This window comes from Tachysurus vachellii, chromosome 7 (genome assembly GCF_030014155.1).
Source record: "Tachysurus vachellii isolate PV-2020 chromosome 7, HZAU_Pvac_v1, whole genome shotgun sequence".
In the NCBI taxonomy this organism is placed as follows: Eukaryota; Metazoa; Chordata; class Actinopteri; order Siluriformes; family Bagridae; genus Tachysurus; species Tachysurus vachellii.
The window spans coordinates 10,105,140-10,129,610 of NC_083466.1; the positions used below are offsets into that span (position 1 = coordinate 10,105,140).

General features: G+C 38.5%; 2 protein-coding genes across 2 annotated transcripts; one reads left to right on the forward strand and one right to left on the reverse strand.

The window, feature by feature from the left end:
- Positions 1-174: 174 nt before the first annotated feature.
- On the forward strand, positions 175-9,131 carry hacd1 (3-hydroxyacyl-CoA dehydratase 1). Its single transcript, XM_060874159.1, has 7 exons — positions 175-339; positions 2,935-3,052; positions 3,276-3,294; positions 3,383-3,471; positions 4,504-4,625; positions 5,505-5,683; positions 6,362-9,131. Exons 1-7 carry the CDS (start codon positions 221-223, stop codon positions 6,442-6,444), a joined length of 729 nt encoding a protein of 242 aa, XP_060730142.1. The 5' UTR covers positions 175-220; the 3' UTR covers positions 6,445-9,131.
- On the reverse strand, positions 9,125-19,190 carry LOC132848420 (collectin-12-like). Its single transcript, XM_060874106.1, has 9 exons — positions 18,979-19,190; positions 18,203-18,253; positions 17,206-17,328; positions 15,866-15,952; positions 14,650-15,690; positions 11,468-11,950; positions 10,465-10,610; positions 10,175-10,284; positions 9,125-9,818 (listed from the first exon to the last, which is right to left on the reverse strand). The coding sequence occupies exons 1-9, from the start codon at positions 18,983-18,985 to the stop codon at positions 9,671-9,673; spliced, it is 2,196 nt and encodes a 731-aa protein (XP_060730089.1). The 5' UTR covers positions 18,986-19,190; the 3' UTR covers positions 9,125-9,670.
- Between the last annotated feature and the right edge of the window lie 5,281 nt (positions 19,191-24,471).

Here is a 24,471-nt window from a genome sequence, read left to right on the forward strand (position 1 = left end):
AGTGGCCTTGTTTTCTTTTCAAATATATATTTTTTTAAAAATTGTCCTGTTTACTGATATCTCAGTCGTTAATGGTTTGTAATCAATTTCGCATTTTAACATAGTAAGTCTATTTTATTGGAATGTAAAGGCACGGACACGCCCCTTCTTCGATGACTGACAGCTGCGCTCGTGCACTGTTCCTGTCTGTGACTCGGTGTCGGTCTCGCGCCCCGGTGCCATGGCGTCCGGAGAGGAGGACGGAGCGCTCGAGGAAAAGGAAACAAACAACAAAAAGCGGACGAAGAGTATTATTGCCACAGCATGGCTCATGTTCTACAATATCGCCATGACGGCCGGGTATGTGACGACTGAAAGTGTTACATTTACCTATAAAGCCTGTTCGGTGCAGCCGCTACACCGACACTGAAAGCTCGCGTTGCTGTTTATAGTTTCCGAACTCTGTAACCGTTTATGGTCAACCTTAATGTACCACAGAGAGACGTGAACTGAGACAGAACGGGTCGCAAGGCTGTCATTCAGATGCGTTTGACTTTGTCGAATAAGCAGAGTGAGAGAATAAACCGGGGTTTTCATTGGGGCCGTCGGAGCGCTGCTGTCTTGCCAAATACGGTGTCCGGTGCTGCGCGAGCGTCGGTGCAGCGCGGGCGATAAGTTTAGCCGCACGCTGACACCGGAGCTTCACTCAGTACTAACGCCTATATGCATTAAATACTCACTGTGTATACCTGGTTCTCTCTCTCTCTCTCTCTCTCTCTCTCTCTCTCCTTCTCTCATTCTCTTATTCTCTCTCTCAGTCTCTCATTCTCTCTCCTTCTCTCATTCTCTTATTCTCTCTCTCAGTCTCTCATTCTCTCTCCTTCTCTCATTCTCTCTCTCAGTCTCTCATTCTCTCTCCTTCTCTCATTCTCTCTCTCAGTCTCTCTCTCTTTCTCTCTCTGTCTCTCATTCTCTCTCTTTCTCTCTCTCTCACACACTCTCTCTCTCACTGTCATTCTCTTTCTCATTCTCTCTCTCTCTCTCTCTCTCTCTCTCTCTCTCTCTCTCACACACTCACACACACACACACACACACACATACTCTCCTTCTCTCTCTCTCCTTCTCTCATTCTCTCTCTCTCCTTCTCTCATTCTCTCTCTCTCCTTCTCTCATTCTCTCTCTCTCCTTCTCTCATTCTCTCTCTCCTTCTCTCATTCTCTCTCTCTCAGTCTCTCATTCTCTCTCTTTCTCTCTCTCTCACACACACTCTCTCTCTCACTCTCATTCTCTTTCTCAGTCTCTCTCTCTCTCTCTCCCTCTCTCTCTCTCTCTCTCTCTCACACACACACACACTCCTTCTCTCTCTTTTCTCTCTCTCCTCTCTCTGTCTCTCTCTCTCTCTCTCTCTCTCTCTCTCACACACACACACACACACACACACTCTCCTTCTCTCTCTTTTCTCTCTCTGTCCCTCTCTCTCTCACTCACACACACACACACACACACTCTCCTTCTCTCTCTTTTCTCTCTCCTCTCTCTCTCTCTCTCTCTCTCTCTCTCCCTCCCTCTCTCTCTAGTATCTCTCAGAAATAAATGATATGAGGATTATTTAATAGCAATTTTCATGATGAGTAAAAAAATCTCGCATTTAGTTATTTAGGAAAGATTAAGGTCGAGTTGAACATTAAAAGTAAACTCGTCTATATTTATTACTCATAAACTGTAGACACTATATGGCCAAAAGTATACAGACATCTAACCATCAGTATGTCATTATGTGGTTCCTGCTCAAAGTTGTAAGCACACTGTTGACTAGAATGCCTCTGTATTCCGTAGGATTAAAGTTTTCCTTCTCCCAAAGCTGTTCCCTTTGCACAAAATGAGGTCCATGGAAACATGGTTTGCTTGAGTGACCTTCACAAAGCCCTGATCTTAACCCAACTGGACATCTTTAGGATAAACTGAACCCCTGAAACACTGACTGAACCCCAGAACTTAGCACCTTACACATGCTCTAAAATCTAGTGGAAAGCCTTTCCAGAAGAGTAGAGATTATTATAATAGTGTAATGGGACAAAATCTGGAATGGAATGTTCAAAAACACAAACGAGTGTCATGGTTAAGGGTTGACTGACTTTTTGGCTCTTTAGTGTATGTAACAAGATAAAAGCTGCAGGGACCATGAATAAGATTTAATCTAAAAAATGGTAATTTAATTCTATGGTAATTTAATCTAAAAAAATAAAAGGAAGATTTACTCTAACAATATTCCAAAGTTTAGTTGGGGTGTAAGAAGAATATCTTCTGCTGGTTCAAATGTAATTGAACCATAGTATCAATAGCAGGAAGCCTAAGCTGAAGTAAATAGTCAGATGGGATACACTGCTTCAAGACATGCTGGACCTAAACTGTTTAGGGCTTTAAACCTAATAATGTAGAATCTTATTTGTTTATGTCTCATGTGCTTACTTAATATAGAATATGTAGCTATAGGAAACGGTTAATAATTACAAATCAGTTTACAAATGGGGCTTAACAGTTATCTAAGGGTTTTTTTTTTCATTATGGATTCCATCCCAGTTCAGAGATATGCATTACAGGCTGATTGGCATCTCTAAATTGTCTGGTGTGTGTGTGTGTGTGTGTGTGTCTGTGTGTGTGTCTGTGTGTGTGTTCTTGATGTAAAACTGTAACATTATGAATTTTTTGGCACAATTAGTGCAGTCAAATGCAATCCTGTGAGCAACCTTGGGTTTATTATAATCTAAATCTTAATCCCAGTGGAAGAACATAATGAGATACCATTTAAAGCATACACGGTTTCTTTTAGAATGTTTCGGATAACTTTATAATAAGACTGCTTTAATGTGTAATATAGGGGAGTCGTGAATGTCCATACATCTTGCAGAGATTGTGCTTTATTAAGATTATTAAATGTAATGTATGTTCTCTAGGTGGCTAGTTCTGGCTGTTGCAATGACTCGCTTCTATCTCCAGAAAGGCACACATAAGGGCTTGTACAGAAGTATAGCACGGATACTTAAGTTTTTCCAGACCTTTGCTCTTCTGGAGGTAAGTGTCACCGTCCTCATTCTCTCTGTCTTTCTCTCTGTCTGTCTTTCTTTTATTCTTTCTTTTCACCAACTATCAGTTGATCATTGTAGTCTTCTAGGGACAGAAATGTCCACTAGAATTGTTGTCCTTCATCTAGCCATGTTTGTTTCGCTCGACTTAAAGTTTTTGTTTCACACTATCGTTTCCTTCTTCTCTGTCTTGTTTCCATCCTGTATGTCAGGTTGGGCACTGTGCAATTGGTATGTAATTTCCAAAAAACACAAGCATTTGAATATTTATTATGCGGTTATCAAGGAGTAGATAGTTATATGTCTTCGTGTTTTGCAGGAATTGTACGGACATCTGTGATCGTAACTGGGGTCCAAGTATCCTCTCGAATATTTATGGTTTGGTTCATCGCACATAGTATCAGACAGGTAAGGCAATGTACAATTAACTAAAAGATCTGTGTATGAAAGTGAAATTTACCACAGGTAAAGAAACATGTTTTCAAGGTTATGCAGTAATACATTTACAAAGCTTGCCAGTGGTGCTCCACTTTTGATTAGCTATTAGTTTAGTTGTAGCAGTCAATTTGGACTCAGTAGTTTTGTTGTGGCAAAGAAAACCTGCTATGAATGTAGAATGTAATTTGCGATGCAGTCCAGTTATTAACAAATGAATCTATTTGAGGCTAGTACTCACATACTCAGTATTATAGCTTGATAAAAAGACAGCGCTTTTGTCTTGTATTGTTACAAGACTGCAAAAGAAGGACCAACCCTTTGGAACACTGCTGACCTTCTCCTAACCGTTAGTCAATAATGTCGTATGTTACTGAATGTTGTCATGTTGTGCTCACATTTTGTGCTATTTTTTAAGGATACCGAAACAACATTCAGTTCAATTCAAATTTATTTGTATAGCGCTTTTAACAGTTGACATTGTCTCAAAGCAGCTTTACAGAACATAAACATAAAACAAAAGGTTAATAAAAAAGAATAATATAAAGATTAATATAATACAGAAAGCTCAAGATTAATATTAGATATATTTAAATGTGTAATTATGTAACATCGTTATTATCAATGCATTACACACTGTTGTTGTCATGTTCTTTGCCAGCAGATTCCCTTAACTGAATCTGTACAAATTTTTATCTAGGCTATTTAATTACATAGTATATCAAGGCAAGTTTTGATTACACAGTATATTCAATAAAACAAATACTTGAATGCTTTGTTGTTGAAAAAAATCGCCCCAGCACATTGTGGGTAAAATATTTCAGGACCAAATATTAATTTAGACAAGATGTCGCAAACAAGGCTTTTACTGTACAGTATACAACACCGCCTAATGATATACCTAGAAATGAAATACAATCAAACAACACTATAATTTGCTACTGCGTGTTATTCAGAGAGGGAATCGTTACTTACTATTGCTGTTTTATTTTTTGCTTTTTTTAGGTTCAGAATCAAGAGAGTGTGATCTTGTTTTTGCTGGTGTGGACAGTCACTGAGATTACACGCTACTCATTCTACACTTTCAGTTTGCTTAATCATCTGCCTTACTTCATCAAATGGGCCAGGTACACACACTATACATGTTAAGTAAGCTCAATGTAGTTATTTTTGTTCATTTCAGATCTTTAAACAGAGTACAATATATATATATATATAGACCTCATGTTCAGCTGCCCCTGTTTTTAAGAGTGACTGTTTTGGGCACTGGTATGCCTGTCCTCTATTAGCATCTATTCACTACATGCATACAAGGTTTTGTCCTTATACCCAAGACCTTATTTACTCACCTTGTGCCACAAACTATGCCACAAATTCTTTAACGTATACAACCTAAAAATAGAGAGCTATAGTTAACATGCACTACCACTACCAACTATCCATGGACAAGAGTAAGTTTTGATATTTAAAAGTCTCGTAAATCGTCCTTTTTATTTCCTAATGAAATTGAAATCAATTCTGAATTATTGATGTTTTACTATGTTGTATAGCAATGTAGAATGTAATAATTGTCTACCCTGTAGAGCTTAGCTATACCTACAAGAACTGAGTCATTGGTAAATAAAGCAAACCTTAAAAACACAAAAAAAAAACGAATGGTACAGTCGGCTTATCAAGTTTCAGTTTAAAACCAGACTGTTTAATAACAACACATTATTGTTTAATCTGTGCATTGCAGCAGTTAATGCTGATTATTATACTACTTTACTTTATTTACTGGCTTTAGATTTCTCTACACGTTATGGCACAGAACCTGTTCTTCAGTGTAGCTCTCTATCCGAATGACAGATATGATTTTTTTAAAAATTTCCAGTGCTGTAAGAAGAAGATATAAAATAGCTATAGGTTAAAATTTTTGCACATTCAAGATCAAGAAAGATGGAAGGTGGAAGATTTGTTCTGAATGTGATCTGACTAAAATCTCTATTATTATCTCTGATTTTCAGATATAATATGTTCATCATCATGTATCCTTTGGGTGTGATCGGTGAACTGATGACCATATACGCTGCTCTGCCATATGTTCGGAAAGCGGGCATGTACTCTTTAAGGCTCCCAAACAAATACAACGTCTCCTTCGACTATTACTACTTCCTCATCATTGTAATGCTCTCCTACATCCCACGTAAGAATCGTTCATCCATGCACAGTCATACTGCTGTAGCTAGTAATTCAATTGAAATTAGAAAAGCTAACAACGGAAGTCAGCTGTAGTTGTTGGAAAAAAAAGCTTGGAATTTGTGTGTTTTTGTGTTATTTATATGCCGCTTAATTTCTCAGTTAAAGTAAATGATTTAGCTTTATCAAGCATCAACATTCTATCATCACAATGTTTAAATCACAACATTGTCTCAATATGTTTGTCGTATGAAAAGATATGGTATGCTAGTATGTTTATGCTAGATATATGTAGACTGCAACATTGCTTTGTTTGTGGAGTGCAAAAGTCAAACTAACGTGGTTTAGAAACCTGGACATCATCTGGATTTGGTCACTAAGCTTTTAAAGTCCTACACACAGAATTTAACCACACTCTTAAACGGGGTATTGTAAAGTTTTGGGGTTTCTATTTTGGAGCCAGACAGCTGAATTGACTATTTGCTCGAAGCACTAAATTGTAAAATGCTAAATATTTATTTAATGCCTAGTTTTAGGCCTAGATGTCCATCCAATCTATTTCAGATTCACAAGACGTTTGTGATTGTTCTTTTATTTTCTATTCACATACTCAGTGATTTTTTTTTTTGTTGTTTTTTTTTTTTTTGTTATCTTAATGCTTATCAATTCATTCTGTTTGTTTTAGTGTTTCCCCAGTTGTACTTCCACATGCTGCGTCAGAGGAGAAAGGTGCTTCATGGGGAGGTGATAGTAGAGAAGGACGAGTAGGAAAACATAGCATACCGTACCAACCACCACAGCAATCAATTTATGCTCAGACCTGTATAACAACAGAGAAGATTGTAATAGATAATATCAGACAGGAAGATCAGTAACCCAACATACAAATTGTAAACCAGTGGAAATGCTCCAGTACCCAATCTCTACTACAGCCACTCATTCTTCTGTCATTAAGAACTGGATGCGCTTCACTTGGATGCAAATACTCCCAGAATTCCCGAACGCATCCAAATTATGGTCAGTTTAAAGAAGTCACAAGAAGGTTCATCACAACAAGAACTCTCACTGGATTAAACGTCATCTATTCTGGATTACACCTTTAGTTCTCTCACATCCTCTTCTTTAGTTTCTAGTGGATTAAGTCTCATTCTGGATTAAATCTTTAGTTTGGATATAATTTCACCTTTCACTGGATTCAGCCTTATTCGTATTTGGAACGTAGCCAAGAGTGAAGAAAAGGTGAAGAAAAAGGGTGAATTTGTAAATTGCTAATTACTCTGAATGCCATTTGAAAGTTTGGACTTGGCATGTTTACTCAAGAAACACCAGGAAAGTATTTTTAACTGCTCCAATAATGACAGGTTAATGCAGAAAAGCATATCTTAAGTTTTAGAAATTGATTTTACAGCGTTTCACTCGTGAGAAACATTGTACATTCAGGCAATAAATAAATAAATAAATAATTGGGTTGGCTCTGTATTGTAAATGAGTCAAACCTGGTGTGTTATGTAAGGAATGAAACATCATAAAACATGGTGTTAGAGGAATACAATTAATGTGTAGGTGGCATAATACCATTAACACCATAAGTGCTATATTTCTCGTTCTCGTTAATCTCTACATCCATTGATTAAATTTATTGTGGTAATTAAAACACTTTAAGAATGTTTAATGTTGTACAAAGCAGGATAGTTCCTGTTCGTAATCGCCATGAACAGCCATACCGTCATCAGGCTTTCTATTTTCTTATTCATTACTTGAATGACACAAAAGAAAAAACTGAGAACCAGAAAGTACAAAGTTCAAATGTTGCAAAGTGCTCCAGAAGACACCAGAGATTTCTCTCACAAATGTAAGATAAGGTTTGCCGTATCGATTATCCATTTTTCTTGGTTAAATAATGAGTTGGTCTGTTAATTACAATTGAATCATTGAGTCATTGATTAGGTGGAGCATCAATTAAACAATCCCTGTAAACGAGCTGCTGTTATAAAACATTATATAACAACAAGCACATTAATATAATCCTGTGCCTTGGCTTGCAGCCACCACTACACTACCGAGTTGTGTTGTTAGAGAACGGAAATCAACCCTTTCTGACCAATCAGAATTGAGAATTCAATCAGGCTATGGTATAAATTTCAATATATTTTTACCAGATTCTTTTTATCAGAATTTGCTCTTTAGATGCTTTTATTTAAAATGTATATACATGAGCATGGTGTCAGGATGAAGGGGGAAAATGTTGCAAATGTTTGAAATCTTTTTGAATACTTCGACTGCACTATGACTCTGTGTTTCTTAAATGTTTACGTCAATAACCGGTCATTCACATTTGGTGAGAATTGTTCAGGGATAAACAGAAATAAAACCGCTAACCGACAGGTCAGCATGATCTCACTTTGATTTCAGATTCTTAGGAAATCAAATACAGTATATTATAAAGAGTGAGGCAATAAATCTGTACTGAACCCTGACTAGCTCTGTCAGTCTTCATAGCTTGGTGTCATGTTATGTTTTGGTTTATTCTAAGTAAGGCTAACATCTATGTTGACATCTATTACAGATCTAGTAAGCACTAAATCAGACGATACAAAGTGTTTTCTATTTCAATGTTAGAAATGAATTGTTTTTGCTAAAAGATTCCAACTCAGTAAGACAAAATCAGGATCTCACTACAATCTATGAACCTCACAGAACCTAAATAACAGGTAACATGAAATAAAAGCACTCGATCAACAAACCCAATTTACATAAATGCCATTTAGGTTATGCTTGGAAGACAAATTTGAGCTACCAGTGTTATTTCTCATTATAACCTTACTTACGTCATAGAGTTCATCTAATACCTTACAACCAATTATAACAACGTGTTATAACAGGATTGCACCAGTATATGATTTGATGTACGAGACCGCCCGAATTCATAGCTAACATAGTACATGGTCTTAAATTCATTTTACAAAATTACTGTGAGCGAAATATTAGATTATAATTAGAATTATTGCACAACTTTACTGCATACTCTAAGCCATTTTCACTCTTATTCTGACTGAAATGGCTCCAAGAACTGTGATGATTAGGTCTGGAGGTCAAAAAAAAAATAGCCTGAAAATGATGACATGGAGTGGCTTCTTATATTGTTTGTGTTGTTTTTTTAAGTAACATTTTTTTTTTTTTTTTTTTTTAGTTGAGTAGTGTCTCTCTCTATAAGGTGCTACTGTTACATACTTTCATTCTTCTGTGCAGCTGTGGATTAAAGGAAGAGGAGTTATAGACAACGATTAGGAAAAAGAAGTGGAATGAAATTAAAAAATGTGAATACTTAAGAAAATGAATATATGTTCATTCAAATAAGTGCACTGAAAGTTTTTAAGTGTATTGAAGATCCGTCGTTAATAAGCGTATGGAATAAGTAAAAACGATGAAACAATAAACATGACTATGACAATGCACTTATGGTGTACAATTTTTTTTAATGACTTTCTTATTTATCACGTCAATAATAACTGCTGAATTCTAGTTGAACAAACATGATAGGGATGAAGTCTATATATATTACATCCTTTGTTGTATTATTTCTGTATTTATTTATAGGTAGATCTTTATAGGTATGTGCGGGGGAAGAGGAGCATATATAAAGAAATGGCAGATTAGGATTCATTGAAAAATGCAAGAAAAAATATGTAATAAAACTGTTCAAAATTATATACATATAATAGAAGAAAATTCCATAGAGTATTGAGATGCACATCTAATTTGCACCTGTTTTAACTCACAGCTGAATGTTAATGGCTCATTGATGGTTATGAACTGAGTGTCCAACAATTCATCTCGCACCAAACACTGCAGCATACAACTTCTACTACATGGTCTTTCCTCATTGTTTGTACCTGTATCCCGTCTACTTGTCAAAGAGAGTCTTCTGTCTCTGACACAAGCTGTGAGGTCATTTGACCATAGTTATCTGTTCAGTGTTCCATTGTTACAGATTTCAGCTGTTTACTGCTCTCTTGCAGATGAAACCGAGCTGGTCATCACAGTAGAAGTCGTTCCACATGCCCCCATAAACAAGGCCTGCGCAGTCCTCACCTTCCTCATGTCCATGGCTCCAGTTATCAGGCTGACCAGGCCTCCAGTTTCTACATGCACACACAAACACAAATACAATGTAGCCCACCTCCTAATGTTACACTTATACTGCAACTAACAGCTTATTTTCAATGAGAGCTAGGAAATTCCAGTGCCATGGCCAACATAGTGGTTAGATGTGGGAGCGTCCGGCATGAATTTTATATACAGTCTCCCTCCAGAATATTTCATTTTAGCGGCAAGAAAACTGATTTGTTGTCAAGTAGAATGCCACCCAATTAAATGTTATACTATGGGCAACCAGTTCTAGTAAAGAGACCGATGACTTGCTGTATGTGGGATTGTAACTTAAGGCTACATCCCAGCAAAACACAATGCTCACACAAACATGCACAGATATACTTACTTGAAAGTAGGCTCTGAGCCATCGACCCAACGCCAAACATTCTCATTTTGTCGATCTGTCAATCCCAACCAGAAATAGCCTCTAGCAACTGTGTGATGATGTAACCAGCCCTGATGATGTAATACGACGATAAACCTTTACTGTAACATACTGCACCGATGACCATATAATATCTCCTACATACAGTGCTGATTTATTTGCTTACACAAGGTAAATTTATTTGAATCTGTAAGAATTGAAACCAGTATTTTAAAACAATATCTTTCACCAACTTTGAGTTCTCCTCTTACCTGTTCTTCATTATCGTTGATGATGACCATGGACGAAGACATGCCATTGCACTTTTGAACAGCGTTGTCAAAATTGAGCTTTTCAGTAGAGAAGAAGTAACAGCTGGTTTTGAACCTTACCCAGCCAGCAGGGCAGCCAACTCCACCTATATAACACATACACACATAGCTCAGATGTGGGTAGAGTATATTTACATCAGAGACTATTTACACCACCCTTCTTGAGAGCACCGTGTAAACTGATTGTCTCTAAGATGTTTAATTTGAAAGGACGTAGCAGATTGCCTGGGTGTTTTTGTGTGCCTATGATTGCAATGCGTCGTGTGTAATTATGTCTGCTTATCCAATCACATGAAAAAGTAAGTACTAATTCTGTCTTCAACGTGCTTGTAGTTTTTCAGCTACAGTTAGGTCACTGTAAAATCTCCCTAAACGTTAACAAAATAATTTTACAAATATTTTGTAAACGCTTGGAAAGAGTTTACAGCAACCTAACTATAGCAAAAATTGTTCAATAATACAAAACATTCTTAATAACACTAAGTGATAATAATAATAATAATAGGAAATTCATTTAGCCAAAGGAACAGAAAACTTGGACTTCAGTTTAATCCCAGAAATAGTTAAAAAGGATGTCTACAGGGCTTCCTCAATTGCCTGGACCCTTTCCTAAATTATTTATTCACAAAATTGGAAGCATACAAATGTATAGAATATATTTATATGCTGTAGCAATGCAATTTCCCTTCACTGGAACTAAGAGCCAATAAATAAATACATAAAAATCACACCAAATACATTATACAATAGCAGTAATATGCAGGACTTCTGGGGTCTAATCCAAGATTTACATCTGGACAATATGTGATTATGTAATTGTACCCACTGATTAAAACCCATGTAGTAGATATAGTTGGTGCACCAATTTCCATCTTGTTAAATGAATGTCAAAATCTCTTTCCTAAGTCTTGGAAACATGCTGCCCATTTGTAATGTGTCTCACCTAGCAGAGATTTTGTAGCAATTAGAAGTGATGCATCATCTGGTAGGGCAGGTAATGTTGGCACTGGTGCTGCTCTGCCTGGCAACCCTGGTGGTCCTGGAGGTCCCATAGGTCCTGGTGGTCCCATGTCTCCTGGGTCCCCTAAAGGACCAACTGGTCCACGACTACCCGATGGTCCTTGAAAACCCTCGGGCCCTGGCATCCCATCTCTGCCTGGCAGGCCAGGTGTGCCAGGCTCTCCTTTTGTGCCTTGGGGTCCTGCACGCCCTCCTGACCCTCGTGAGCCTTTTGGTCCTGGGTTACCACGAGGCCCTTGCATACCTGGGATACCTGGAATACCAGGAGGTCCAGCGCTTCCTTTTTCTCCCTGAGTGCCTAGAACACCCACTTCTCCTTTATCACCCCTCTCCCCCTTCTGACCAGGAGGACCAACTGCACCTGCTGGGCCTTTTTCACCACGGCGACCCCTTGGACCAGGAGGGCCTAAAAAAACAAAGAAGTATTGAACTGGTTGTCCAGAAGGTTAAAAGAACTGTTGTTCTATAGTTAACTTCTAAGTGGAGTACCATCAGACTCCTTCACAACTAGTCATGTACTCCTGTTTTCATGAATAAAATTATCGAGACTGTGACCCTATGTGGGTAGCCAATAAAAGATGAATGCTCATCTTCTCTGGTCATTCTACCCCAGCCACATAGGTGGCCTGGTAGATCTCCACCAATTTATAGGACTATGGTCATAAGAATAATCTTCCAATTCACACTAAATTTAAACCATATGTTATTTCTCATTTCCAATTAAGATGCAACTCCAACTAAGAATTCATTCATTCATTCATTCATCTTCTACCGCTTATCCGAACTACCTCGGGTCACAGGGAGCCTGTGCCTATCTCAGGCGTCATCGGGCATCAAGGCAGGATACACCCTGGACGGAGTGCCAACCCATCGCAGGGCACACACTCTCATTCACTCACGCACTCACACACTAGGGACAATTTTCCAGAGATGCCAATCAACCTACCATGCATGTCTTTGGACTGGGGGAGGAAACCAGAGTACCCGGAGGAAACCCCCGAGGCACGGGGAGAACATGCAAACTCCACACACACAAGGTGGAGGCGGGAATCGAACCCCGACCCTGGAGGTGTGAGGCGAACGTGCTAACCACTAAGCCACCGTGCCCCCCAACTAAGAATTCATTCTGTAAATGCCTTCCTATAGAATCTATACATTATAAATAATAAATTAGTACATAGTAATCAGTTGTATTGTGGATGAAAAGATTACAAATGAGTTACTTTAAAATAAATTCTACTTATACTTTTGGCAATCACCAATTGACATATAGGGTACAGTCCCCTCCGAAAGTACTGGAACAACAAGATCAAGACTTTTGTTTTTGCTATACACTGAAGACATTTGGGTTTGAGATTAAAAGATGAATAAAATATTAAATTAAAGAAAAAATGTTTAAATATATGTGTGTTACTCAATTTATCAGTTTACTCAACTCCTTTCAAGCAATTAAAATACTGGAACATATGACTAACAGGTGTTTCTTTTTGCCCACATGGGTCCTGCAAGATTGATTGTTTAAACAATTAATAGATTCGAATGTCTACATTCGGTTTGAACCCTTGGTTTCACATGTGAAGGCCGCATTTGTTAAAAATTATAAATCATCGTAAAGACTAAAGAGCTGTCTCTGGGGAAAAAAGCAAGCAATATTGAAGCCAGAAAAAGAAAGCAAATCTCTCAGAGGCATTGCAAAAGCATTGGGCATAGACAATACAACAATCTGGAATGTCCTGAAAAATACAGAAACTGGTATATTTAGAACCAGAAACAGAATAGATCAGCCAAAGGAAACAACAGCAGTTGTTGACAGATACATTGTAAGAGCTAATAAGGAAAACCCAAAAATTAGTGAGAAAGATCACCAACAACCTTCACAGGGCAGTAATCACATTCCTCCAAAAAAAAAGGAAAAAAGTGGAAGGTTTCAGACTGGCCAAGTCAATCAACTTACCCTAACCCTCCTGAAGAAGAGACTACCGTAATTTCCGGACTATTGAATATAAGAATATAAGCCACACCCACTGAATTTAAAAAAAAAGTATTATTTTGAACATAAATAAGCCTGTCTATAAGGCTTAATTATGTCTATAGGCCGCAGGTGCCTACAGGTACATTGAAACAAATTAACTTTACACAGGCTTTAACGAAACACGGCTTGTAACAAAAATAAATAGGCTTTAACGAAACACTGCTTGTAACAAAAAATAAAAAATTAGCAGTAAACAGTAGCCTACCAAGAAAGTCACTGATCACTATCTTCCTCCTCCTGTGCACTGAAACCACTGAAGTCAACCACTGAAGTCACAGAATGTGTTTTTATTTTTTTGAAAAAAAAAAATTGGAAAGCTGGAAAAATCCATACAGTATATTAGCCATGTCATTGTTTAAGCCGCAAGGTTCAAAGCGTGGGAAAAAAGTTACGGCTTATAGTCCGGAAAATACGGTAAAGTGAAAAAGCCCTTAAAAAAATTAAAGAAGCTGCAGTAAAGCCTGGAAAAGCAACACAAAAGAAGAACAGATTGGTGATGTCAGTGGGTCACTGGATTGATGCAGTTATTGCAAGCAAGGTATACCCCAACAAATATTCAGTGCTCCATCCAACTTTCCATCCATTTTCTATTCCACTTATCATACACAGGGTTGGGGCAAACTTAGAGCCTATCCTTTGGGAGCTGGGGATTGTTCCTACAAACCAGGTGAGAGTCAACCTTAACACAATACAATGGGACACACACTCACCCACCCATACACACGCAATGGACAACTCAGAGATGCCAATCAGCCGAAAATGCACGTCTCTGGACTAGTGAGAAAGTCGGGAGTACCCAGACAGACTGTTTATTTCTATACTTCCAGTAGTGCCAGGTTAGCAGGAATATCAGGAAATGAAGCTAAAATTCTGATCTTCTGATCTCAAACTAAATGTTTTTATTGTATAACAAAAACAAAAGTACCGGCCTTGCCATTTCAATAATTTCGAGGGGAACTGTATATGATTATTTTGCATGTATAGTTTTTATCTACCCAAAATTTTGTGGTGAAATAAACTATAAGGTCTAAGCTATGACAGTGTATGAATGTCTAGTCATCATAATTTCATACCCTGCAATACTGTAAAATTGGTGATGAGCTGGGAGTGTTTGCTGTCCACAAGCTTCATTTCTTCCATGATAATGGAAAGACTGCTGACTTCTTTGTCTAGCCGAGCTGATAGATAATCCTGTTGGGACTTTAGAGCAGACCCATCTTCCTGTGTCTCAGCCAGACTCCTATTTAAAATCAACAGGAGATCCGAATGTTGTCCAACTGTGTCCGAGCAGCTCCGTAAAGCACCTAGCGCTCCGTTTACTCCACCCAGCATCCAAGTAGTATAGCTCACGTTCCCTGTGACCCTATTAACATTTTCTTCTGCTGAATCCAGCCTTTCCTCCATTCTATCAAAGCGAGCACTTGTTCGACTGCCATAAGACTGTTGCTGTTCCTGTAGCTCCCTCAGGTTTGCAGCATTACCATCGATGAGTGTGCTAATGTTTAAAATTTGACTGGAGATGCTAGCTAGCTGCGAGTTCATCTCACCCAGCCCCTGTGTAGTGATGAGAATGTGTGTCGAGGCATTAAATTCAGCTTTTTCCAAATTCAGGATCTTTTCCCTAATCCAGTCCTCAATGCTGCCTACTAGCTGTGTCTCCCGCCGCAGTGTTAGCACGTCACCAAAGACACTCTGTGTATTCATATCCGCTACTTCCATTGTACGCTGCAGTGCAGTTGTGACAGCGTCCTGCTGCATTTGAGTGAAGTTGAGACGGTCGATGGACAGCTTCACCATGCGCTGTGCGTTGATGTGTGTCTGTAGGTTGTGCTGAAGCCGTGCCGTGTCCTGCTGCAGCACAGGTGTGTTTGCAGCCACAGAATACAGCGTAGCATTAGCAGAATGCAGAGTTCTAGCATGCGCATTTAACTGTGAGTGCAAATATTCCTGCAGTGAAAGCACATCTTGTGATGAGGTTCGGATGTGCTGCAGGACAGCTGCGTTGCTGTTGACGGAGTCTGAGGCTGCAGCTAGCTTTTGACGCAATGCTGATAACCCAGAACGAAACATCTGCAGCTCATTGGAAGTGTTCTTAAGCTTCATACCAGACGCATCTGAGACAGGGCATAAGGAATAAATAGAAGAGTATAGAAATAGAACCAATAAATAAGAGTGAAGTGAGAGGATATTTAGAAAGAAGGTGACAAATAAAAAATAGAAATATTGATTAGATTACATAACCTTCTCATTTAAAATTCTGTATGTAGTTGGAATTACATTGGAACTTACCTATCTTTCTTACATCTGTCTCCATGGCACTGATTTTGTCCTCATAATTGTGTATTCCCTTAGTAACACCATCCATTTTCTGAACCACTATTAGAAACATTCAATTACAAATTCAATTCACCTATCATCTTAAAACATTTATATATTATTGATACAGTGATCAGGAGGTGTAGATTCACAACTGTTTATATAGTTTCATTACACTGCTCCAGGTGTGTGTTCACAGTGTGTGTGTGTTCACTGCTGTGTGTGTGCACTTTGGATGGGTTAAACGCAAAGAACAAATTCTGAGTATGGGTCACCATACTTAGCCGTATGTCACGTCACTACACTATGACACAAATCACATCTGGTTACTTGTTTTAAACCAGTTTAATTCTTATAAGCCAATATTGGTTACACTAAACAATAGAGTGTCTATGCAGAAATATAACTAGTGCTACATCAGTTTATAATTAAGATCTTTGTAAAATTTGTAATACAGATATGTGTCCCCATAAAATAAAATATTCCATATTCCCCAATAAAATATTCCCCATAAAATAGCACAAAAATAGAAACATGCACAACTGCACTCAAAAAAGTTTCAGATAGTGTTTAGCCTAGCTTCAACACTACATTATACCGAGAATGAGAAAGGGCCAAGTTAGAACAGTACTAATAGTCTTGATCTTTGCTCCAACTATAAGTTCTCTCTCTCTCTCTCTCTCTCTCTCTCTCTCTCTCTCTCTCTCTCTCTCCCGTCTTTCTCTCTCTCTCATGCACACACACAGCCACACACACAATAACAGTCACTAGCCAAACCGTTAAAGAATATGGGAACATCTGGAAACTAAAAGAACTGAGAAAAAGGTTTACAGATACAGTTAAGTGGTGGTGTTGATTACTAACATCTGTCTTGTCCTTGCAGGGTCACCCTTGAATGTAGTTGTAATGTATCATGCATGTAAAAAAAAATTTAAAAAAAGTATCATCTATACATATATATATGCACACACACATACATATATATATATACACACACACACACACACACACACATATATTTTTTGTGGTTACAGCCACCACAAAACAAGCAAACCCACTTCTGTATCCATGGCATTCAAACAGCTCTGAGTCCTTATTGTTGGCTGGAATAAGACCCCACAGAAAAACATGACCTCATTTGCACACACAAACAATTGGAACATGAACTAATATAAACATGCCAATAAAAGTGGAACAATCCTCCCAAACAAAATACAAAACAACTTAGAGGAGCCAAAGACTTTAAGATCACTACTGACAGAGTTCCAGATTACCAGAAAGCAAGAAATACACACTATATGTATATATGGTACCTTTGTAACCCAGTATGGCAACAGCAATGGTGAGGAAGCTGAGCAGAACGTAGAGCAGACCTATAGCAGCCTTCAGTGTCCAATCACTCTTACACTTAGTACACTGAGTTCCCTCCTGAAAACCTGCAATCAGATCCACAATCATTATTCACCTATTTATTTAATCTCTGCATAGAAGAGAAACGAGACCTTCATTTTTTATTTTTTTTTCAATATTTAACAATATATCAGATATAAGACTTAAATCATGAACAAGCTGATTGCTGGCTCTTTTCATGGGTATACTTCAGGGGTCTATAACGGTGTTTCAGCCATTCACTTCTTGTAGAATCTTTGTGTATTAAAGCTGTTTGTTACATTCAACACTTAAGTTGTTTATTGTTTTTTTTTTTCATAGAAAAGTATATACTGTCCCATTCAATTTCTTTATATCTCAACCACAAACAAGTAAATTATCCAGAAGTGAAAAGACAGAAAACTTATTTTAAAACCTCAGAGAATTCTGACTCCTATTAAACACATCTATTGAACTGCAAAAACTGACAGCTTCCTAAGTGAAAATATCCTGTCAGAGATATATAGTCAGATTGATCTAGAATTTCCTATTATAAGATTTCAACAGACCAAGATTATTAAACCTATCTAGCTTTCAGACTAAACATTTTCTTGTTCTACTGGCAGATCATTTTGCTTCTTGATAAACTTGACTATATTCTCGATATATTTTCATTTGCTCCGATGTTTTTTTTTTGTAGTGTTTTTCAAAAATCGTAAAATTTGAGCTGTCAGATGTTTTTGGTTAGACAGATGAGCTGTTGGTGTCTGTGTTGTTTTTGAAAGACGCATGGCTAGTTTTAATCAAAAAGCTTTTCAAACAAAACCGACTGCATAGTGATTGCTCGTGACTTTATGTGTGTTTTCAATATATTTAAGATATTTATTTGATTTATTCCATTGAGCCAAAGCTCTAACGTATCCATGAAGGATGAGCTCTTACCAAATCTCTTGTATCCAAACGACTGGACATCCTCTTCTTCAGCAAACTCGTCTGAGAGAGAGAGAGAGAGAGAGAGAGAGAGAGAGAGAGAGAGAGAGAGAGAGAGAGAGAGAGAGAGAGAAACAGATACAGAGAGAGAGAGAGAGAGAGAGAGAGAGAGAGAGAGAGAGAGAGAGAGAGATGATAAATAACAATCCATGTTATGAACACTGTCAAAACAGTGATTTCACAATGTGTGTGTGCCACAATTTGATAACATTTGTTTTTCAGTGCTACTGGAAATATCTCCCTACTGTGTCTAAATAAGAAAACATCACACGATGAGCTGTCAATTTCAACCAGATGTTGAACAGGCGCCACGCGCGCGCATACACACACACACACACACACACACACACACACACACACGCATTCACAAACACACACACACATACATACATACACACACATGCACAAACACACACGCACACACACACACACACACATTCACAAACACACACACACACATACATACATACACACACATGCACAAACACACACGCACACACGCACACATTCACAAACACACACACACACATACATACATACATACACACACATGCACAAACACACACGCACACACACACACACGCACACATTCACAAACACACACACACACACATACATACATACACACACATGCACAAACACACACGCACACACACACACACACACACACACACATAAACAAATACAGAATAAATGTTCTACAGTCATGTGTGTAAAATGTAACCCACCTTTCATCGCGCTCGACACGACACAAAGATTCAGCAAAGAAAAAAAAAACTCTTCTGGTTTCTGTCTCTATATAATATTCAGCCGAAACAGAAACAATATTTGTATCGACTCACTTTTCACAGAAACGTCCAAAGTGTTTGCAAAGTTGATCACGTATCTCACTGCGTTACTGTTACTGCGTTACCGAACTGAGTCTCCTCGCTGTGGTACTGCGCCTGGGTTGCCAGGTCTGTACAAATATAAACATCAACAACAAACAATTCTGCAAACAGGCTCAATAATCATTAAAACCAAATAAATGGGCAGCATTGTTTAATAAATCCACACATTAATCCTTATTGTAGATATTGTCTTAAACTATAACTATAGCTTTGCCAAAGAGTAGTACATTGTTAACAGTGAAAATGAGATCAGGAGAAATGTCAAACTTTACTTCATTCATTACAGCTACAAGTGAAGGGTTACTGAACTGTAGTTGGTGAGTGAAATGGTTTGAAATGATGGTTGGAGGTGCTGATTAATGTTATATAACAGCAGCACCAAAAATAGTTCCAGCTTCAATTCAAGTCCTACTTCCTGGCCATTGTAAATCTAAGTGAAAAGGGCCTATCTGGATTGGATCACTTGCACATAAGATAAACTGTATGGCCAAAAGTATGTGTACATCTGAGTACTGTGTATCCCATTATAAAAGCATGTGCACTAATACTGAATTGTTCCCCTTTCTACTAGACTTTGGAACATGCCTGTGAGGCCCTTATTCAGCCACATGGATGTAAGAGACTGGGCATTAATGTTGAGAGAGAACGCCTGCTGTGCAGCTATGTTTCAATATCATCCCAAAGAATTTCAGTGGGGTTGAGGTCACGGAGATGCCAATCAACCTACCTACCATGCATGTCTTTGGACCGGGGGAGGAAACCGGAGTATCCGGAGGAAACCCCCGAGGCACGGGAAGAACATGCAAACTCCACACACACAAGGCGGAGCCGGGAAACGAACCCCCAACCCTCGTGGTGTGAGGCGAGCGTGCACATACATAATGTGTGCTTCCATTGCTGCAACAGTTTAAGGAGGAACCACATATGGCTCTGATGGTCAGGTGTGCATATACTATTGGTCATATAATGTATATTTGTAGGATAAATTGCAGTCTTTAATATTCTCTTAACTGACAGTCTGTACTCACTTATAATAAAGCACTAACAGGCCCACTGACCATAAATAAGTGATGCAGTCACTCAAAAACAGATGCAGTGGCTTCATTTATTTTTGAATTTTAAACTTATTTAACTTTTTACCTTTTTTTTTAAAGTGTGTGTGTGTGTATATAGTACAATAATCGTTTTTTTTTTAAATCCCGCGGTAGCACATCAAGTGTAGAAGTTTTCGATGGATAATAGTGCAACTGGCAACACTGTCGTGCAATTTCTCGGCACTGCACCTACGCCATACTGGAAAGACCACATGACTTCTGAAGCTGCCAAGTGCGCGAAGGTTGAAGGGATTTGGGGAGATGGTTATTTGGCTCGGCGCGGCTCGGGATTACATTACCAAACCCCAATGGAGCGCTCAGCTACGGGTCAAACATCTGCAAATCATTAAGAAACTTTTCAAAGCTTTCGGTTAGCGCGCTGGAACAGAGGCCAAAAATCCAGAAAGCAAAAGGAAATGCGCATTTTAAAGTGTTGGGGATTCAAGTAACTGTGCCTTTGTGTTTCCTGATCTCCTGACACACAGACACACATCTTTTTCTCTGTACTTCAGGTGTGTGTGTGTGTGTGTGTGTGTGTGTGTGTGTGTGTGTGTGTGTGTGTGTTCATATGGAGTGATGTGCGTAAAAGTTGACGTTAATTAAAGTCAGAGTCTTTGTTGAAGGTCTTGTGGCACTGATTTATCGCCTTGATATAATCTTGGTGTTTTTCCAGCTCCCTGCTTGTCCTGATAAAAGGGATTTCACCCCTTTTACTGGCTGTAGTGCACCAGATGGATAGGTCTTGGTTTACAAAGTCAACAAATGTGAAGAGCCCACATTTGACTCAGCCCACATGTAAACACACCCAGCTTTGTTAGTCTGAATAAGTTCTGCAAAATGTCAAGTATTCACGCACAATATTTATTTATTTATTTATTTAACATATTTTGGATGTGCATACAGTGGCTTAGTGATTAGCACGTTTGCCTCACACCTCGAGGGTTGGGGGTTCGATTCCCGCCTCCACCTTGTGTGTGTGGAGTTTGCATGTTCTCCCCGAGCCTCGGGGGTTTCCTCCGGGTACTCCGGTTTCCTCCCCCGGTCCAAAGACATGCATGGTAGGTTGATTGGCATCTCTGGAAAATTGTCCGTAGTGTGTGAGTGCGTGAGTGAATGAGAGTGTGTGTGTGCCATGTGATGGGTTGGCACTCCGTCCAGGGTGTATCCTGCCTTGATGCCCGATGATGCCTGAGATAGGCACAGGCTCCCCGTGACCCGAGGTAGTTCGGATAAGCGGTAGAAAGTGAGTGAGTGGATGTGCATATTTTCTTTGACATCTTTTAGCCTCCTGTCCTGGACAATTATAAGGCATTGAAAGAAGGTGTCTAGCTGACCAAATACAATATATGGCTAAAAGTATCTTTCCCCATCTGCTGCCATAAAGTACACAGCTGTTTTTGTCTGCTGTAGCATTACAGTTTACCGCCCCTGCCACTAAGAGGCTAAAACCTCTTTAGGCATGACAGTGTCCCTAAGCACAAAGCAAAGTCCATTAAGACCTGGATTAACAGGGTCAGTGTGGAAGAAACTGAGTGTCATCTGCAGAGCACTGACCTCAACCCCACTGAACACTTTGGGATGATTTGGAATGCAGACAACATGCCAAGCCTCCTCAACCAAGTACAATATGGGTGTGATGATCTCCAAAACAGTGTCCATATAATAATCACTATGATATGCTTTAATATATTAAGTAGTGTCACAATTTTGCATCAGTTGAATGTGATGTAATTGTTGTTACAGTGCAACATTAATGGGATTAGTTTGCTGAAAACATAGGCCTGTCGTAGGACTGGGCGGTATGACGGTATATTCCGTTTCCGCGGAATAAAATGTCTACCTTTACAGGTTTTTCTATTCCGTGCATACCGTGAAATGTAAATTAGTGGGCGTGATTAACCTCACATGTAGCACGCCTGAATCTGAGAACGATTGAGAAGCGGCACATAAGCGTAGATAAGAAGAAAAACATGGAGAAAGACATGCATGCTGATAAAGAAATCCCACAAACCAATCCCGAGCAGGAGGAGGAACTTGTTGTGAAACGAGGCGCGACATCAGTGGTATGGACGTGGTTCGGGTTTACAAAGGCTGACAAAGCAGACAAATGTGATTTGCAAACTGTCACACGAATGTAACCGTTAGCCATGCTATCACGAGTAAGCTGTCCCCCAATCAGAAAGAGAGTCCATTGAAATAGAACTGAACAGCTATTTACAAACGGTTGAAGTGGATGGTGAGACAAACCCCCTGGAATGGTGGAGGCAGCACGAGGCTAATTTTCCACGTGTGGCCAACCTGGCAAAAAATATCTTTGCATCCCTGCCACAAGTGCTCCATCTGAGTGTGCTTTCTGCACAAGTGGGGAATATTGTCACATGCCGCAGATCAGCATTAAACCTGAGAGAGTTGACCAGCTTGTTTTTCTTGCACACAATTTGTAATTGTTTTGTTTGACAGAATTTTTTATTTATTGTGTTTAATTTATTGAAGTGTTTATATTTATTAGGTTTTTTTTAAATGTTTCAAAGAGAGTTTAAATTTCTTATTCTCAGGAAGTGTTTACAGTCAGAATTTTGTTTTTAGGACAAGTGTTTGACATTTTCCTCAAATGTTTACATTTTTATACTTTCTGCAAAATTTGTTTTCTGTTACTGAAGTTTAATTTATTTCATTGCTTTGAGAAAGTATTAATAATCTGTTCTGATATTATTAAAAAAGTCTGTTCTCTTTAAACTCTAAAAATGAGGCCTATTTATTATGTTGAGGTTGATCTAAAAGTTGAGTCTCATTCACTACTAATGCTAAATAAAAGAAAAATTAATAAAATAAGACAAGAAAGTCTATTCTTTATTTTTAAAGTGTTAAAGTGGTATTTAATATATTAAGCACATTCCTTTTGTTGATTTACCTGAAAAATTATTATTCCGTGATATATACCGCTACCGTGAAATAAAATAACTTATTCCGTGAAACAGATTTTTGGTAATTCCACCCACCCCTAGCCTGTCCTATGTCCTTTTTGGATGTCCAGCACGACTAATATATTACACAGAGAATTGTGTTTTTGGTAATAAATGCACTTCAAAAACAGAACGCCATTTGAGGGCAATTCTGAAGGCAGAAACACCTGTACACCTCCTTATTCAGTTATTTATTCATGTGGAAGCAGGGCAAGGGCAGCAAAATATTCAGAAACTGATCAAGAGCTTCAGCTAATGTTCACATCAATATACAATATGTACTCTGGTTGGCTCTGCTTTTGTGTATTGTCTTTTGTGTATTGTCTTTTAGTGTTTGCACTAGGTTGCACAGATGCACTTTATGTGGTTAGGACAACTTATTTTAAGTCTATATCTCCATGGTCCTGGAGATATTGTGTGTTTTTTATTCATGTACTGCTTCAGCTGTATGTGGTTGAAATGACAATAAAAGCTTCTTGTCTTGACTTGACATCAAACTTCATAATGGGGAAAAAAGTGTAGCAGAATGGGTGGATTATTTCACAAATTGCTGATCTCTGGGGATTTTTTTGTTGCTAGCGTTTACACAGAATGGTGTAAACAGGAGAAAAAAATGGAGTGAGTGACAGATCTGGTATTGGCAATGCCTTGTTGATAAGAGTGGTCAGAGGAAAATGGCCAGAGTTGAGCTGCCAAGAAGGATCTTGTATCTCTACTTCAGTAAGCAGAAAAGCATTTCCACATGCACAAAACATAGACCATGAAGTGGATGGACTTTTTTTTTGACTTTTGCACCATCTGTGTAAACTCTAGAGATTGTTGCATGTAAAAATCTCAGATCAGCAGTTTCTGAACTACTCAAACCAATCTGTCAACATCTTTCATGCTATATTATTCTGATATATGAACATTAAATGAACCCTTTGTATTTACGTATTTTTATGCATTTCACTGCTGAAACATGATTGGCTGATTTAGATAAATGAGGAGGTGTACAAGGGGATGGTAATTTTTGTAATTTTTTTTTGTGTATTGGCAGAAAGTTCTGACTACAATCAATATTTGTGATTATTATGATTATGATTATTATTATTATTATTATTATTACTACTACTAGGAGTGAGGCTAGGTGGCTTATTATTTGCAAGTGTTCCAAACGGTCACGTGATTAGAAGCAGCCAATCGGAAGGCTTCCCGCTGTCTGTTGACGAAAACCAGACGTCTACTGCAAAGCAGCAATCTGATTGGACGATTTTATCCACTGTTAAAGGGGA